Source organism: Kwoniella botswanensis, chromosome 1 (assembly GCF_036426115.1).
Source record: "Kwoniella botswanensis chromosome 1, complete sequence".
Taxonomy (NCBI): Eukaryota; Fungi; Basidiomycota; class Tremellomycetes; order Tremellales; family Cryptococcaceae; genus Kwoniella; species Kwoniella botswanensis.
In genome coordinates, this window is record NC_088599.1 from 4,638,755 (window position 1) to 4,655,822 (window position 17,068).

Here is a 17,068-nt window from a genome sequence, read left to right on the forward strand (position 1 = left end):
TCGCTCTCTAATTTGTACAGAAAATATGATGCGAAGGATAGCAGTACGTTGCTCTTGCATCTAGACACCCAATCAGCACTCGACAGACTTACTCTTTGAGAACCCGACACCATGGAAATTCCTGGTGTAAGACTGTCAAGGGCTTGTCAAGCGTGAGTCATTGTACCTGCTTCTTGTATGCAACTTTATGCTGAGGTCCTGAGCGGAGTCCAGCTGCCGGATAGTGAGTACTCTCGATCTCTCTGAGTACCTCGCTGAAGTGCTCCAGGCCAAAGTTCGTTGCAGAGTATCTGAAGTCGAATCGATATGTGTCAGATGTAAGGAAGCAGGTTTAGGTTGCAATCGTGTGCCAACGAGGAGGGGTCGTACAAAGGGCAGCAAGAAGTGAGTCTCCAGGATTACAGTGCATATACTGATATGCTACAAGTCGAAAGACCCTTGAGAGGCTGCAAGGCATGAGACACAATCTCGGGGACTCAATGCCGCAGCGTAGGAAGTCCACAGAAAAAAACCCTACAGCAAACAATTTAGGCATAGACGGTGATAGAGGGAATAACGATCGCTCACTAAGCCCTATGAATCTGATCTGGACTCGTACTCACAATATCAGTCCATCGACAGCACCAATCCCACTTCCGCAAGAATCTCATCCCTCATCTAACATCGCCTCTTCATCCCGCCGTCCCGCCCTCGATCAGCTAAAAGAGTCATTCCCGACGTCTCGCTCAAATCAGATAACCCTGCCTACGCACATCTCTAGCCCTAGTGCTATTGAAGGGGATCTTCAAAATCCTTTGCTTTGGTTAGCGGAATGTGCTCGACAAGGGTGGGACTCTCAGACTGTTTCAGCACCATTAGGTTTTCCTCCTTCGCGATCGGTATTACCAAGTGAGGACTTGAGATTGTTGGATCAGTGGGGGAACAAGGAGTTGTTCAAAGCATTACACGATCAGCAGACATTCTTCCAGCATGGTTTATATGGAACTAAACGAGATGTTAGTGAGGGATTAGATCCTGTGCAGAAGGGCCTTATTGTGGAAGAGGAGGTACTGGAGCTGTTCGATAGGTAAGTGGTGGTTGCATGGTGTTTAATCTTCGCACAGCAGAGCAAGGTAACATCGTATCCCTAATTCAGCTATTTCCGATATTGTCATCTGCAAATGCCCATACTCGATACATCCCTCCACACTCCGAGCTATGTCAAATCTCGCTCTGCATACCTCTTCACGGTCATCCTCATGGTCGGCGCTATTGCCTTGGCCACCCTGCCCAACTCATCAGCCAAGCGTTGTCAGACCGCAAATCAGCTACATGCACATGCGGAGAAATTGCAGTCTGTATTATGTGCAGCGGCGGCGAAATCGACGGAGATAGTGCAAGCAGAAATGGTCAGTGTCCATCACAGATAGGATGTACATTGAGCTAATTGCAATTTAGCTCTTCATCGAGTGGGGCCTGCGCAAGAATCGACTGGTTGATGACCAGCGTTGGGCAAGAATGGGATGGGCTAGTCGTCTGACCTCCTCGATCGGTCTTCAGCATGCGGGATCGAGATCAGCCGACGAACTGGAGCGTGATCTATTGGCAAGAAACGATTTCAGGCTGAGGGTATCTCTGATACTGTTTGAAAGCAGGTGTGTGATGTAAACAGCTTTTTCGCTGAGAACTATTTGCTCATTACTCTCTAGATGGGAAGCTATCACTGATAGAAAAGCGGTCTCTCCTGACATATCTGAGTTATCGGCTGTCGAGGTGGATAGGCTGAGGCGATGCGGACCTTTTGATTCTGAGGCTATTCTTGCCGCAGATCACGCCTTGTATCTGTTCGAGGTGAGTGAATCTTGAGTTGAACAGGCCAAGTCTTACTGACAAACGCGTCAGGTTGACTCGAAGGAGAGGCTCTCTCGTCTCTCTCCACACTCTGCGATAGGATTCGAAGCTGAGAAAAGCTGGATATCCACATTTCTGAATGCTTGGGAAGATCGTTGGTTATCGCCACATTCCGACTCACTCAAGAGATGGCATTATCGCTATATCTCCCTCCGCTCACGGCTGGTCGGGCTTTTACGCATCTCCAGAGCTCAATCCTCACCTGACAAATGGACTTCGGAGACACGTCAAGAACTGTTGAGACTAGCCATACAGATGCTTGAAGGGGCGTTGTGCCATGAAAGAGCATTGCACATGATTGGAAGGACCTCAGCGCTTGTCTTCGCGTCTACGATCGTCCTACAACTGACGGAGCCAGATGCCAGGAGCAGAGATCTCATATTGAGGGTTGCTCTTAGGCTGGCAGGAGATCCCAATCAGGATCTAATGACTTACGAGAAGCATAACGGGTTTCAACTTATCAATATGTTGTGGTACGTTGCTGCCATCTCTCGAGCAATATCTGAGCTGATGGGACTGGCTACAGCTTAAGCTCTATAGCCAGAAGAACGGGATCTCATATATCCAACGCTGGTGAGGTATCGGACTTGACAGGGAGTTCATTTGACGTGTCTCTTGCCTCCGCCATTCCGCCAAGTACCGAAGAAGCACCCTCAACATCCCAACCAGCCGTCTTCAGTGCAGCGACAGAACCGGCGACGTTCGCTTGGGCAGATGTCGAGCAAATTTTCGGTACAGCCAGAATCGACTTGCCTTACTTTCCCACTTCCGCTTTCTTACACAGTAATTTAGGATCTATCGCCGGTGGATCCCTTAGTGTCGACGCAATTTTCAGAACTGATGGATCAGCCGACCAAGATCACTCATTTGGCAACCCTACTTTCGAGATGGATACAGCTATGGGCGGATACATGGAGTATGTCAGCTCGGCATTGGGAAATTAGCGGTATCAGCGATCCCTAGATATACCTCCTACATAGTCATGATGTATATCTCCTTGATGCATGAAGTTAATAGCAAATGCCATACTAATCTACCCAATAGCTGAAAGCCGAATCTGAGCCCCGATGTTTAGCACAAACAAACGGAGAATAAACTTCGGGGATTAGAGCGTAGATTGAAAAGTAGTAATCACTACCAGACTATTGGATCTTTCTCTATCTTCTGCTATCTTCGTTTTACATCTGCCAGAGATATATAGTTCAAGCTTGATCAGGGCTAGCTCGTAATCATGTACGGCCCATCCTTACACTCCTTTCCACAATCAACAAGCGAAGCTCGCCCATGATGCATGATCAAGTAGCGATCGCTCCGCCAGAGGTCGACTTTGAAGGCGATGTCACCAAAGACGATGGAATTAATGTTTTAGTCAACGATCAACCACAAGATGGAATGACAGACAGAATCAACGTCATCGAACACGAAGAATCAACGTTCGTTGGTATGTCACGGATGCAAGCCCTCAAGATATTCTGGCGACCAACCTTATACTGCTACATGTGCGCATTTAGTGTGGTAATGAATGGGTATCAGGACTCGGTGAGTGCGCCGATCTCTCACTGGCTTCCTCGTTCATCTCATCAATTCTTAAGGTAATACACTAATCGATCCGATAGCTTCCTGGAGGCCTTCTTGCCAATCTAGGGTTCATCAAACAGTTCGGTACTATTTCCGATGGTGCAGGTGGTGTCGCTCTAGACGCTCAGCACATCTCTGTGTGGAGCGGTATCGCCTATGTCGCTCAATTCACTGGATGCCTGCTGGGGGGAGTCATCTCAGATAGATTTGGCAGGAAGACTGGTATGCACGCGCTCACCTTGGGCTATGGTCTGGTATGTGCATCGATCGTCAATCTATGGTGTCGAGCTGACATGGACTTACTCACACAGGGTGTCATCGTCGAAATGGTGGCCAAAAACTGGAAACACTGGCTTGCGGCAAAGCTATTTACAGGTCTCGGAGGGGGTCTGGCCCAGGGAACTATACTTTCTGTTAGTGAGCGTTAATGCTTTGGATTGTCATATCTGTGAGAGCTTTCACTGACCTGAGATACCTAGTATATGAACGAAATCGCTCCAGCACAGATCCGTGGTTACCTACTCTCTACGTATGGTGCTGCTTATGCCGTGGGTCAGCTGTCCATTGCCATCGCCCTTCAGATAGTAGACACCGTGAGTCATTGGTATGCCCCCATCACAGAGCAATTCTAATATCTCGTCACTCATAGACCGATCCTGAAGGCTATCTCAAAGCAGTGTACTCCGAATGGGTGGTCCTAAGTCCCTGGATCATCATGTCATTACTTCTCCCCGAATCCCCATGGCATTATGCTCGGCAAGGACGAGAAGACCTCACGAAGAAATCTTTAGGCAGGATCTATAAAGGAATCTCTGGATACGACGCCGATCGAGAATATGCTGTGATGGTGATGGAAATCGAGAGGGAGAAAGAGGCCAGGCATACGAACAAGCAGACTTCGTGGAAAGATATCTTGATGGGACCCAATCTTGTGAGTTCCAATCTACTGCTGGGTCTCGGGCATCCTCTCACCTGACAAATCTGACAAATTCGCAGAAACGAACATTCGCCGGTGTCTGTGCTCTCGGCATGCAGAATTGGGTCGGAAGTTCCGTCGTATTCAACTACACCACCTGTATGTGACTTTGTGCATATCGCTGAATTGCCCTAACATCCAATGTAGACTTCTTCCAACAAGCGGGTATTCCTCAACCCTTCCAAGCCAATGTCATCGTATTGTGAGTGGTGTCGTGGCATCTGCCTATACTACCTGCCGAGCTGACTCTGTCCCAGCTGCATTCTTATTGGAGCCAACATCGTCTCTTTCTACCTCGTCGAGAGGGCTGGTCGACGGACTCTCATACTCTGTGGAGGTGCAGCGTCAGCTGTACTGTGTGTTGTAATCGGAGTAATGGGTGTGATCGAACAGACCACCTCGTCGCAAAGCGCAAGTCTCGCTGTGATATGCATCTGGGTGGTAGTATATGCGCTCTGTTTCGCTGGTACCGGTGAGTGCATTTCTCTCCTGTTCATTTTCACTTAGCAGTAATAATTGACGCAACACACTAGGCTGGCTTCTCGCTGGGGAGATTTCAACCCCTCGACTTCGTGCAAAAACCTCTTCATTCATTGCTGCAACTAATGCCATCGCAGGAACGCTGTACAATACCACCGTTCCCCTGATGCTTGGTACCGATGGAGCAGGTGCCAGAGGCTGGGGACTGAAAACGCTGTTCATGTTTGCTATCCTGTCTGCGGTCGGAACGGTGCTTTGTTACTTCCTTGTACCCGAAGTGAGTGGTTGCGCTGGTGAGGTACATGGAGGGGTGCTGCTCACCTAATTCCCTTTGCAGACCAAAGGGCGAACCTTCAACGAACTTGACGAGATGTACGAAGCTGGAATACCACCAAGGAATATGAAGAAACATATTACAAGAATCGAAGAAGCTGGTCTCAAGGTGCACTCTGCTTAAGCAGTTGTACAATCCGATAAGCAGTTTGAGGACCACGGAAAGGTTGCCACCAGCATGGGGTGAAAAGTGTGGATCTTGACTCCATACAGCAAGAAGTTAGCCATTTCTGTTCCATCGTCAGATGGTATGGAGGCATGCATTGTATGTGGTAATGCTACGATATATATTGGAGCCATTCTGTCTCCTCAATCGTCCAACGACGCAATGCCCACCACAGGAGCACCTAACGTATAGATGATGCATCGGAAACATTTCAAGGAGACATCGGAACTATTGGAATGAGTTATATAGACAGCAGCCAAGATAACATCGAGACAACCAGAATGACGAAAGTAGATCTGATGTGTGTCAACACTAGTACTGCTCGTAGTCGGCGGGTAAGGTTTTTTTCTTCAGCCGACGTGCATTAGACTGGATCAACTTTTCATCCACTGCTGCCATCCCTTCTTTTGACGCAGGCATATTCTCAATGCCTCCTCGCAGGAAATCAGATCATCTCTCTTCAACACAAGACACCGCTCATACCCGCCAGACCAAGAGGACAAAAGCCAGCTCCGCGTGCGATGCATGTCGCTTAAGACGGTCAAGATGTGAATTGATAAATCAGGATGGATGTCACCGATGTCGGGTGTTGGGCACTCGTTGTTCTCTGAGAAGCACAATCTCGACGGGTCAAGGAGATGATGTGGTCTCATCAGATGTCGGTGTGACCTCTCCTGAGCAAGTCCAGCCAACACTGCTGCAAGTAGATCAGCGTGCTGCGAGGATTGAACGTATGGTATCTCAACTACTCCATGAACGATCCTGCCCATCGCGCCCCGGTATTGACGTAGATAAGCCCACTGTACATCAAGCAGTTCAGGATGAGAATTGGTCTGGAGCCGCTTGGCAGATCATGGGAGGACTAGGACAGCTACGAGAGTATACATTGGTGGACCCTGTCAGTGTGGGTCTAATATCTGAGGTGGATATGAAGAATCGGCAGGACGAGTGAGTCATGCACTTTGTAGACCTGTACGCAAACGTTTGACGCCCGCCTTACCAGTTGCTCGTCTATCCCACCTCATGCGTTCCCACTACGACCTTCTCTCACGGCTTCTCAACACCCTCTTCTGCGATGTGCTATCGTGCGTCTGAACCCACCATTCGAAATCGTCAACCGGATAGAATCGATGCTCCATCGCAATTTGGCATTGCTATCATTCCTCCGTCCTAGTCGAGATCTCCTCTGCGCTCTACTCATATTATCGTATGCAGTCCCTGTCACTGCTCATTTTAACCGAGCATGCGATCCTTACGGCGTCTGTATTAGATTACTAGATATGGCTTTATCTCTTGGTTTAGATGAGAGGGTGGAGATCTTTCGGCAGCAAGATCGCTCTGATCTGTATAAGAATTGGATGGACCCTTTGCTATGGGATGTCGTCCTTGTGAGTGATCACTGCTGTAACATTGTCATCACCTCCTGAGTCTGTTATATCCAGTGGTACAGCTCGATACACCGGGCCGCAATGTAAGTTCGATTTGCTGTCACCGGGTCTTTCCACTGAGAATTGAGCGCAGCTACTCCTTCTTCACTTCTCCATCATGCTCCACACGATTACACACCCCTCCGTTGCATACTGTCCTACCCCTAGACCTTGCTCAATCTCTTAAGACACCTCTCCATCACCTCGCGTTGGAAGCCAGCCTGCTCGAACTGTTTCGTCCGCTGTCCGCTTCAGTCCGTTCACTCCGCACGGCTGCCTCATACGAGGATCGATATACCACCTCCATAATCAACGCTGCGGACGAGCTCAAAGTATCACTACGTATATGGCGGGATAGACTTCAAGAGACATCTTGTAAGTTTGTTATCAGTACCATCAAAAGATTTGCGATGATGGCTTACTAGCAGCCATTGCTAGTACCTTCGACCGACTACCTGATCGTTCTCTCTCTGCAAATGGAAATGACTATCTACATGAGGACATCCACCGAAGCTGGACCTGCACTACCTACGCCTTTGGGACATGGAAGACGATCGCCTATAATCTCCAGACTAGGCAAGGAATACGTGCGTGCGAATATTGACCATATGCGACATGTTCTAGAACGCAACGTCCCATTGGCAAAGCTTCCTTCTTGGAACTTCACGATGTCATTCTTACCTTATGCTACTCTTGAGTCGATCAAACAGCTTCACGAATCGGACGTATCATTTGATCTGGACTTGCTGGATGACTATCGAAGATGCCTCATGGAATCACATCCAACCGCTTCGAATATCTTACAAGGGATAGCGAAGATGCGAACGGATCCTGGTTGGAGGAGTTATGGTCAGGCTGAGGAGCCTGATACACCGGCTAAATTCTCGTACGACACAGAATGGTGGTCCATGTTCGACTGGCTAGCCCCGCTCGATCCTGGTTCTGGTGCGGATCTCTTCCCAGATGGCTACTGGGGAGTGAATTTTGATGAAAATGCTTCGACATAACAGATCTTCCAATTGTTCATGCGTCTATATAAGGTCTTTATGGTATATGGAAGTGCTGGAATGCAACTTCCAATAATCATCTCATCTGAAAAACATCGGATTGAGCGGTCTTTGGACTGTCCAAGCAGATCGGAGGCCAGATAACCAGGAAAAGCGATACTAGAACAAGTATTGGGATTGAATCGAGAAGGTAAAACGTGGGTTCGCTCTGAGCAAGCTTGCTACTTGCACTGCGAATTGGGAATCAGCAGAAGGATCAACCGACCAAGCGCATGGCTACACTCACCCGGAGGTATATTCCGCTACTCTGTATATGGATCGAATCTGTCGAAAGTAGTTAGGCATAACACAGCGGAGGTGGACTGGCCATGATGAGGATCACTCACAAGCAAACAGACACATGAGATGATGATCAACCAGATTATCCTGTTCGCATCTCGATCTGACCTCCATGAAGGATCGTCCCGTTTCCTACCTTGAGCTGTCAGCGCTGCTATGCTCCTCCACGGGTTACCGCACTAACAACCTATGATGAAATATCCCGCTTAAGAAGAGATATAGAGCGAGAAACCCCAGCTGTACCCAAAGTGCTGCTGTGGTTAACTGATCCATTGAAATCGTAAGCGGCTTCCAATACATCATTACCACGAGCCAACGAGTCGCTCACTGTCACTCCGATCGACACCAACTTCCCAAAGGTAATGGTCAAAGCTGTACCAGCCAGCTGAGCTATGACCAAGGTGATATCTACTAGAACGAAAAGGATGACGATGAAGCGGCCTTGGATAACGAGGTGCCGATCTGCGTACAGATATGTCGCCAGCCGAGGTACCAGCCCGTACATCTGCGCTAGAAAAGCACATGGGGATATGAGAATGAACTGTGGTTCACATTAGTGACTTGGCTATGTGAGATATCTTAGGTTTTTACTCACAAGCGTTTCAAACAGCCAGGACCAGGCGTTGATATGGTTACGTCTAGTAAATCGACATAGAAAACCCAATGCCATGAAGGTTGCGCCCAAGATCGTTTGTAAGGCGAATTTGGGACGTGGTTTGCCAAAGCGGAAATATCCTTTACAAAGCGTTACTCCCAGGGCATCATGCCAATATGGTCCCCACTCACTTGTCCATAGACCTGCAGCTATACCCCCGAAGATTAGGAAAGCAATGATGGCGGCTATCCCATTGGGATTGTAGATCGCCCTGTTCACGAATTTATCATTCTCTTGACTGTCAATGATGAATGACTAGTACTCACACTGCACCTGCTGTAGTTGGAGCCATTGTATGTACGCAGTTTGCATGTTGAAGGGCAAAACCAATGCAATGCATAATCCTTTAAATATAGTCCAGAGAAAAAGTCACGTCAATACCATTCCGCAGGAGTGATTTTCAATTCCGGCGGGGACACGTGCAGTCGGGTAAATGTTAGCATGAGGTGGGAATCAACATCCTCAAATTTCAAATGTCGACAATGATAGCGACTTGTTAGCATAGCTCATCAGATTCCCGAACTGCGCTTCATTTATGTATCTACTAAAACCGATTGATTGTGATTCTGAAGACATATTCGAAGCTTTACATGCTCTTTCATTGTTATACTTAAATTCGCCGTTCTTCTGTCCTATAGCCATTCGTCAGATCCAAAGAAATGCAAGTCTAGATATTCAAGAGTCCGTGTGTTTGGAGATCGACTTACAATACAGTCCACCTACGTGAAAACCATTTCAATCCTACAGCACTCCAAACCTCAGCTCGGTATAATGCTTGTACACTTCTCCCGGCTTTAAAACGGTGTTAGGGAAGTTGGGTTGATTGATAGCATCTGGATGTACTTGCGGTTCTAGCGCTATACCAGATCGAGAATTGATCTTCATATTGTCGTGCCCCGGCTGAGCGAGGTTGAGTGGTTTACCATCGAAAAATTGGATAGCAGGTTGGTCCGTCCATATCTCCATCTTCAAATCTCTCTTGGAAGATATCAATTCTACTGCTCTTCTGAGTCTACCAGTGTGATCACGAAGAACAAAGTTATGGTCGTAGTGGAACGACTCTGGGAGCTCAATGGGGCGTGATTGTCGGAAATCGAATGGTGTTTCTTCAACCGAAGCTATTTCACCGGTGGGAATGAGCCCATCGTCGACCGGGGTATAGCTATCCGATTCGAAAAGGATTGAATGTGTTCCAGTATTTTCCCCTCCAGTCCCGTTCAAGTTGTAGTATGCATGAGATGTGAGATTGACAATGGTGGTTTGGTTGGTGGTAGCTGACCAAGTCATTTGTAGAGTCGATTCATCGGTGATGGTGTATGTAACTTCTGCGATCAATTTTCCGGGGAACCCTTCATCTCCATCCTCCGATTCTAAGCCCAGGGTTACAGAGTTGGAAGTTTGTTTCTTTACTGACCAGTTCTTCAATCCAAACCCTTTGATTCCACCATGACAGACATGACGATTGTTTTCGTTCAAAGCGATCTGGTATGGCTTTCCATCTAGAGTGAATTTTCCATGGGCGATACGATTGGCTACTCTCCCAGCGACTGCGCCAAAATGCAATTTCTTGTTGGCGAGTTGATCGTCGAAGGATGGGAAACCCAACACGACATGCCGTCTGCCTTCAGGAGCATTGACCTGAAGTGACCGGATTGACGCTCCAAAAGTCACAATGCTAGCTTCCATTCCATCTCCTCCGGAGAGTCTCACTTCGAGCACATCTTGACCCTCGTACTTGTCGATGATGGTGGGTGCGTGCGACATGGTGTGTTGGACTTGGTAGATGATATAGATGAGATGAGTGAAAACAAGTGCATCTTAAAGGGGGGATTACGCTTAACCGGCCCGTCCGGATCCATGCATTATTTGATCACATGGGTTCACTGATTTCGTAGTCGTAAACTCAATAACCCCGGCATCCATTGCTATTGTCCGATTCTTACAACCCTACAATTTAATCCTAGACAAATGAGAACTCAAAGACATATCAGCCTTCGACGATGGCCTTACGAAGGCTCTACGATGGTTCTTGGGTAGATCACCTACTAGACTAGGCAATCTCTCGAGCGTAGTCCTCTGCCAATCACAAGTCGACAGTTGTAGGTAACTTGAAACACTTCGCAACGGGACCACGCTCCAAATCCACACAGTGACGTCGGCTCGATCCAGTCCTTCACAGACCAATCAAGATCTTCATGCATCAGTCCACGATGAGAAACCTTTGGTAGTCGATTCAATCTTGACGTCACATCCGAATAACCCGTGTCGATTTCCCTGAAAACCGGGAGATCTTTAATCGGGATTCGAGAACATGACGTCCGGCTTCATACTAGGATCTGGATTATGGGGTGAAGTAGGTATATAAGACAGGAGTGAGCAGCGAAGGTTTCTCACTTCCTCAACTCATCATCGATGATCAACATGTTCACCAAGGCACTCATCGCTGCTGCTCTCGCTCAAACCTCTCTCGCCGCTGTGCAATCGATCACATCCGGGGGGCAATGTCTTCAAGTCTCCGGATCACCCTCTGATGGCGCTGCTGTCTCACTTGGGGACTGTAACGGTGCAAACTCCCAGACCACCGCTACAGGCCAGCAATGGGTGGGTAAGACGGACTTTGGAAGGAGAATGAAGCTTATACTGCTGCTCTAGGTGATCAGCAGTGGAAACAACGCCGGAGTACAGCTCTTCGGTAGCAACTTCTGCTTGGATGCTGGCTCTAACCCTGCCCCAGGCAGAGCAGTCGTGTGAGTATCACAAGTAGAACAGCTTGGGCCCAGCTCACTCCCTTCACAGGGTCGCTACCTGCGCGCAATCTGGCTCTCAGACTTGGTATCTGACTGGTGATAATCGAATGTGAGTTAGCCTTTTGTCAAAGTGGAATCCAAGCTGACTTTTCAATAGTGCTATCACAGGTGCGCTATTCTCACCGAGTAGATCTATCCCTGCTGACATAACCTCTCAGGTGGCACTCAATGCCTTGACTTGTCGGGTACTGCTCCTCAAACCCAGGTGAGCTTTACCGCCCTTAACATGAGTCTCCGCTAATCCCTTCTCAGAATTGCGCTCCCAACATCGCTACTCAAGCGTGGACAGCCAATTTCCTCTTTGACGAGCCATCTTCCACTTCTTCCGCCGCTTCTGGTGCTGCTACAAACTCTACCTCAACCGCTACAGGGGTTGCCGGGGGTGCCGCCTCTTCCGCTGCCAGTGAGTGGATGCTTTGACATCGGATGGACTGAGCTAATAATTGATCAGGCGGAGCAAGCGCTGCTGCTTCGGGAGCTAGTGGCTCCTTGGCCAGTGGTGCCTCCAGTGTCGCCTCAGCTACATCTGGTGCCATCTCAGGTGCCGCTTCAGCCGCTGCCTCTGCTACTTCTGGTGCTGGCTCTGCTGCATCAGCTGGTGCTTCCGGTGCTAGTTCAGTTGCTGGTCAAGCGACCTCGGGCGCAGGTTCGGTTGCTGCACAAGCCACATCCGGTGCTGGCTCTGCTGCCGCCGCTGCTACCTCTGCTGCTGGGTCCGTAGCCGGTGATGCTACCTCTGCTGCTGGAGCTGCCACGTCCGCTGCTGCTTCGGCAGTTTCAGGTGGTTCTTCCGCTGCGTTCCCTCGATTCGCTATAGCTCCTGTCACTGCCATCTTAGGTGTAGCCGTTGGAGCTATCCTCGTTTTGTGATGGGGGAAGTATGATGCCGCGGGGAATCTGAGAGGAGGAAGTAATCGATACCAGAATTATTGTCAAACCAAAAGTATAATATGCAATTAATGCTTCATTTAGATCCTTATGGCTACAGGTCTGTCGACCAATCATCGGACAATCAGTTTGAACGCTACTTCCGCAGTTCGAACCAAACATCGTACCCGCTTTGCAATCGCAGGTCATGCATGAGAAACTACTTAAAGAGTCTATACATACGCTCCACGATCACGCACCAACTAACGCGTTCTTCACAGTGGAGTAAAGGGTAATACCGTTTGGCCCACCACAAATTTCTCCTTTGTTTCCGCTACATGCCATGTTACATTGGGTCGAGAAGGCATCGAGGGTAGCCCCATTGGCGAGTGAGTCACCACAGTAACATTCAGAGCCGTACTATAAGACAGCCATTAGCTTGCATCGACTATTCAGGGAGTGAATAGACTCACCTCGAGACCCGCAAAGGTGAAACCCGAAGATGAGCAGAAGGAAGTACATTTCTCCAAGGTCATGTCGTCGGTCACGAGAGACGCCTGATTCAGAGCCCTGCCAGAGACTTCTTGGATACAACCTTGTTTCTCCCAGTCCCCGATCGTAGTGAGCGAGTACAAAAGAGAAGAGTCTTGGTACAATGAGAGTAAGCTTGGTCCACCACAGGTGGTGCCGAGTTGACCAGGACAGGTCATATCACAAGTACCGATTCGGTCTAGGGAAGCTCCGTTGACAAGATCGTTACCACAGTAGCATTCCCTGGAATACTCGATACCAGCCCATTGCATTCCTTGGGTCTGACAGTAAGCCAAACATTTACCGATAGTCATGTTATCGTCGTAATACGAGGCACCGGCAAGAGCTCGTCCGGTAGTGCCTTCTTGGACACAGACAGAGGAAGCGGCAACCCAACCTTCCGGTAGAGTCACCTTGACAGACTGGAGGTCCGAGGATAAACCAGCCAAGAGGGCAGAGTCTTTGACGAAGAGGGACAGAGCGGAAGGTCCCCCGCAGATAGCATTGTTTCCACCACATTTCATGTTACAGTTGGTCGAAGGGAGAGCAAGTGAAGCTCCATTGGAGAGAGTTGCTCCACAGTAACATTCTTGAGAGTACTATGAGGATATCAGTGAGGTTTCGAAGGTGCGATGTACAGATTACTCACCTCAATACCGAAAATGGAGTAGCCTTGACCGTCACAGAAATCGGCGCACTTTTGCCAAGTCATATCGCTAGAGGCGAGAGTTGGACCTGTCAAAGCTCGACCTCTGGATCCTTCAGCGATACAAGAGGTAGAAGCGGCTGACCAGCCCACAGGAGCAGCGACTGGAGTAATGATAGGGGTGGCTGAGCCTGATACCGACGCAGAAGAGGAAGTCGACGGGATCACGGTCTCTGTGATGCTCGGGACGGTGACTGTGGGTACAACGACAGCGGAGGCCGAGCTAGATACGGCTGAGGAAGCAGCACCAGAGCTAGAAGGGGCGGCCGAGGAAGCTACGACTGAAGAGGGGCTGGAGGCGGGAGATGCGCTGGAAATGGCAACAGAGAAAGCGGCGGCTGAAGAAGAGACAGCTTTCGAAGCGGAAGAAGAGCTTGAAACTACCGACGACGAGGGGGCAGAGCTGGAAGCGGAAGAAGAGACCATAGCTGATGACGATGAAGGGGCAGCTGAAGACGCCTTGGAAGTCGAGGTAGACGATGCAATGGTCGAAGTGGCAGCAACCGAAGTGCTAGTAGGTGACCAGTTCGCAGCGACGTTCTGAGCATTGCTCAAACAGTTGGGGGTTTGAACATTGTAAATGTTGTTGGTGGACATCTCGTAAGCCCAGTTCGAAGCTGCTCCAGCGGCACCAGCTTTGTCCTGTTGTATGTAACAAGAAGCTGACAAAGCATCGATCAAGTTCCAGAAGACATCGCTTCGACCGTCGACCTTCCAGTTGTGCTCGGTACCAGTCACCGCAGGGGCTGGGATTCCACCAAGTGCACCTGTGAAGGTTTGAAGATCGCCTGAGACGGTTCTGGCCATGGTAGCAGCGGCAAAGTTGGCAGAGGCAACTGAGGAGGAGTACGCGGCTGCAGAAGCAGAGTAAGAGCTGGCCGCGGATGAAGCGGTGCTCAAACACTCGTTGACTTGAGTTCCCCAACACACGTTCTTGTCGAATGAAGCGGAGCTGGAAGAGCATGCGCTAGCTTGGGCGTAACAAGACTGTTGTAGAGCGTAGGCGATGTCATCATAGGTGGTGCCACTTTGGACGAACTTGTTTCCAGATTTCGTAACCGCGGGTGCAGTAATACCACCAGCAGCTCCAGTGTAGGTTTGGTAGTTGCCTGCGGTGGCAGAGGGAGCAGTAGTGGGTACTGCAGACGAGGTGGTCACAGAAACACTGGTCGAGGTCTTGGCAACAGCTACGCTGGTGGATGAAGCAGCTGCGGAAGACGAGGTCGAAGAAGAAGACTTCACAGTGCTAGTGGAGGAAGAAGCTACGGAACTGGAAGAGGCAGTCGTAGGGACCTTGGCGGAGGAGGACGAAGCGGCAGCGCTCGAAGATTTCGCAGAGTAAGAAGAACTCGAGCTCGAAGCTTTGGAAGAGCTCGAAGCCGCAGTGGACGTAGAGCTAGTGGATCCACTCCCGCTGTTCAAACAAGCCTGAATTTGCCATCCGTTACAATCGCTGACAGCGAAAGGACTGTTTCCTTGTTGATTTGCCTTGAGTTGACATTGGTCCATTTGCTTGTAGCAAGATCCAGAGAGAGCTTCGGTAAGGAAGTTGTATTGTTGACCAGAAGAGTACCAGTAGTTGCCACTTTTGGTCACCGCAGGAGCGTATATGGCACCCAGACCCAAATTGTAAGTTTGAAGGTCATTTGAAGCCCTGGTTGTGGTAGATTGCACAGCGGCTCTTCTGTCAATGGGACTGGCCTCGGCAAGGGAGAGGTAAGCGAGCACTGGTAAAAGTGTAGATGTATAGAGCATGGTGAGAAGAGAGATAGGGATAGAAGTAGCGGGTTGTCGAGGTTAAGAATACAGGTCGAGCGGGGTAAAAGGTTTCGGGATGGAAGGTTTACCAGGAATTCGATATGTATAGAAGTTTCGATGGTGAAGAAGGAAAACCTACTTCATCCTCTGACCCCTCCGTATATATATACATCTCATCGCCAAGACTGCCAAACGATGACAGATACGTATGCTGACTCATTCTCACCCGGATCATGAGGTGAAAATCGCATGTTAGCAGCTGCCTCCGACGTTATGCGGCCATGAGCCATTCTTAAAATGTCGGAAAGGCGCCCTGACCCTGAGATGGGTAACTGAAGATCGCTACATTCGGGTGTGTAACCTTGTGGTGTCCTGATGAGGCGTCACCCCGTCCGTTGTGTCTCACCTGTAAGCAATATACCCGAAACGCCTCCGTCCCTTTTCTCGGATGAAGACGGATAATCCTTGACAGACGGATTTAAAAAGCCCAAGTTGTAAGGTATGCCAGGGCGGACACGTTGTCGAGGGTAAAGTCACCGACGTTGTATCGTCTCTTGACTCTGGTACGAGTCACTACACAGCAACTCACCTGCAAGATGTCCGCTTTCGTCGCACGGCCGACAAAAGTGCAATCACTACTGACCAGCTACGGCGTAGAAGATATCAATACAGTCTCATCGTTCCTCGCTTCCCCTTCTCACGCTTTCGATTGCTCTGATCCTATCCACACCGTCTACGTTCTCATCGGAAGTGCGATCTTACCCACAGCAGAAGCAGTCTTCGATCATGTTTCAGAGAGTGCATACCCAATCACCCTCGTACTAGCTGGGGGCATAGGCCATTCGACCTCACTTTTGTACGAAGCTGTATCGCGTCATCCCAGATACTCTCCTATCGCCAGTCGCGTTCAACAGCTACCGGAAGCTCAGGTGTTCAAGACACTAATGGTGGAGTTCTGGCCCGACCTGGCGGACAAACTCAACAATGGTACCTTGACATTACTCATCGATGATAGGAGTACGAATTGCGGAGCTAATGTCATCGAAGCGAAGAGGGAGCTAGACTACCACGGGGTGAAGCCGAAGAGGCTCTTTATCATACAGGATCCGACTATGAATCGGAGAACTTACGCGACGTTCGAGAAGGTGTTCAATGGGGATGAAGTAGAACTACTACCCTGGTCGTTCTTCCCCAGATTGATACTCTCTGATGATGGCTTTGTGGATTGGGAATTGCAGGGGAAGAAGATGAACAAGCATGAATTATGGGAACCAGCCAGATTCGTTAGTTTGATCCTCGGTGAGATACCTAGAATTAGAGATGATGCGGTAGGTTATGGACCAAATGGTGCAGGATATATAGCACATGTAGATATACCGGAGGAGGTGGAACAGGCATGGAGAAGGCTGAATAATGCTTTGGAGAGTGCCTCAACATGTGAGTGTACTTGTTTGCATATTTGATTATTCGAAGATCTAACATAACATCACATTCCAGACCATCCCACTGCCATGCATAACGAATCCTACTATTCTTCATCTTACCAAT

At 49.2% G+C, this 17,068-nt stretch overlaps 8 protein-coding genes across 8 annotated transcripts; 5 read left to right on the forward strand and 3 right to left on the reverse strand.

Annotated features, from left to right (window-relative positions):
* Nucleotides 1-111: 111 nt before the first annotated feature.
* Nucleotides 112-2,834, forward strand: L199_001770 (uncharacterized protein; the record flags this gene model as incomplete). Its single annotated transcript, XM_064887523.1, has 8 exons — nt 112-152; nt 214-384; nt 428-1,066; nt 1,136-1,388; nt 1,438-1,634; nt 1,689-1,830; nt 1,882-2,363; nt 2,417-2,834. 8 exons carry the CDS (start codon nt 112-114, stop codon nt 2,832-2,834), a joined length of 2,343 nt encoding a protein of 780 aa, XP_064743595.1.
* Nucleotides 2,835-3,177: 343 nt separating this feature from the next.
* Nucleotides 3,178-5,381, forward strand: L199_001771 (uncharacterized protein; the record flags this gene model as incomplete). The annotated part of the gene is made up of 10 exons (XM_064887524.1): nt 3,178-3,429; nt 3,507-3,722; nt 3,780-3,881; nt 3,948-4,061; nt 4,118-4,399; nt 4,465-4,543; nt 4,592-4,646; nt 4,702-4,916; nt 4,978-5,201; nt 5,262-5,381. The coding sequence occupies 10 exons, from the start codon at nt 3,178-3,180 to the stop codon at nt 5,379-5,381; spliced, it is 1,659 nt and encodes a 552-aa protein (XP_064743596.1).
* A 469-nt stretch (nt 5,382-5,850) lies between these two features.
* On the forward strand, nt 5,851-7,857 carry L199_001772 (uncharacterized protein; the record flags this gene model as incomplete). Its single annotated transcript, XM_064887525.1, has 5 exons — nt 5,851-6,371; nt 6,427-6,811; nt 6,866-6,894; nt 6,945-7,225; nt 7,289-7,857. 5 exons carry the CDS (start codon nt 5,851-5,853, stop codon nt 7,855-7,857), a joined length of 1,785 nt encoding a protein of 594 aa, XP_064743597.1.
* A 76-nt stretch (nt 7,858-7,933) lies between these two features.
* Nucleotides 7,934-9,143, reverse strand: L199_001773 (uncharacterized protein; the record flags this gene model as incomplete). The annotated part of the gene is made up of 8 exons (XM_064887526.1): nt 7,934-8,087; nt 8,144-8,181; nt 8,244-8,328; nt 8,381-8,460; nt 8,525-8,737; nt 8,792-8,931; nt 8,983-9,062; nt 9,118-9,143. The coding sequence occupies 8 exons, from the start codon at nt 9,141-9,143 to the stop codon at nt 7,934-7,936; spliced, it is 816 nt and encodes a 271-aa protein (XP_064743598.1).
* Nucleotides 9,144-9,592: 449 nt separating this feature from the next.
* Nucleotides 9,593-10,615, reverse strand: L199_001774 (uncharacterized protein; the record flags this gene model as incomplete). Its single annotated transcript, XM_064887527.1, has 1 exon — nt 9,593-10,615. One exon carries the CDS (start codon nt 10,613-10,615, stop codon nt 9,593-9,595), a length of 1,023 nt encoding a protein of 340 aa, XP_064743599.1.
* A 657-nt stretch (nt 10,616-11,272) lies between these two features.
* Nucleotides 11,273-12,528, forward strand: L199_001775 (uncharacterized protein; the record flags this gene model as incomplete). The annotated part of the gene is made up of 7 exons (XM_064887528.1): nt 11,273-11,452; nt 11,504-11,598; nt 11,648-11,707; nt 11,756-11,766; nt 11,817-11,863; nt 11,911-12,061; nt 12,110-12,528. The coding sequence occupies 7 exons, from the start codon at nt 11,273-11,275 to the stop codon at nt 12,526-12,528; spliced, it is 963 nt and encodes a 320-aa protein (XP_064743600.1).
* A 249-nt stretch (nt 12,529-12,777) lies between these two features.
* Nucleotides 12,778-15,517, reverse strand: L199_001776 (uncharacterized protein; the record flags this gene model as incomplete). The annotated part of the gene is made up of 3 exons (XM_064887529.1): nt 12,778-12,945; nt 12,999-13,655; nt 13,706-15,517. The coding sequence occupies 3 exons, from the start codon at nt 15,515-15,517 to the stop codon at nt 12,778-12,780; spliced, it is 2,637 nt and encodes an 878-aa protein (XP_064743601.1).
* A 599-nt stretch (nt 15,518-16,116) lies between these two features.
* On the forward strand, nt 16,117-16,983 carry L199_001777 (uncharacterized protein; the record flags this gene model as incomplete). Its single annotated transcript, XM_064887530.1, has 1 exon — nt 16,117-16,983. The coding sequence occupies one exon, from the start codon at nt 16,117-16,119 to the stop codon at nt 16,981-16,983; it is 867 nt and encodes a 288-aa protein (XP_064743602.1).
* Nucleotides 16,984-17,068: the final 85 nt, after the last annotated feature.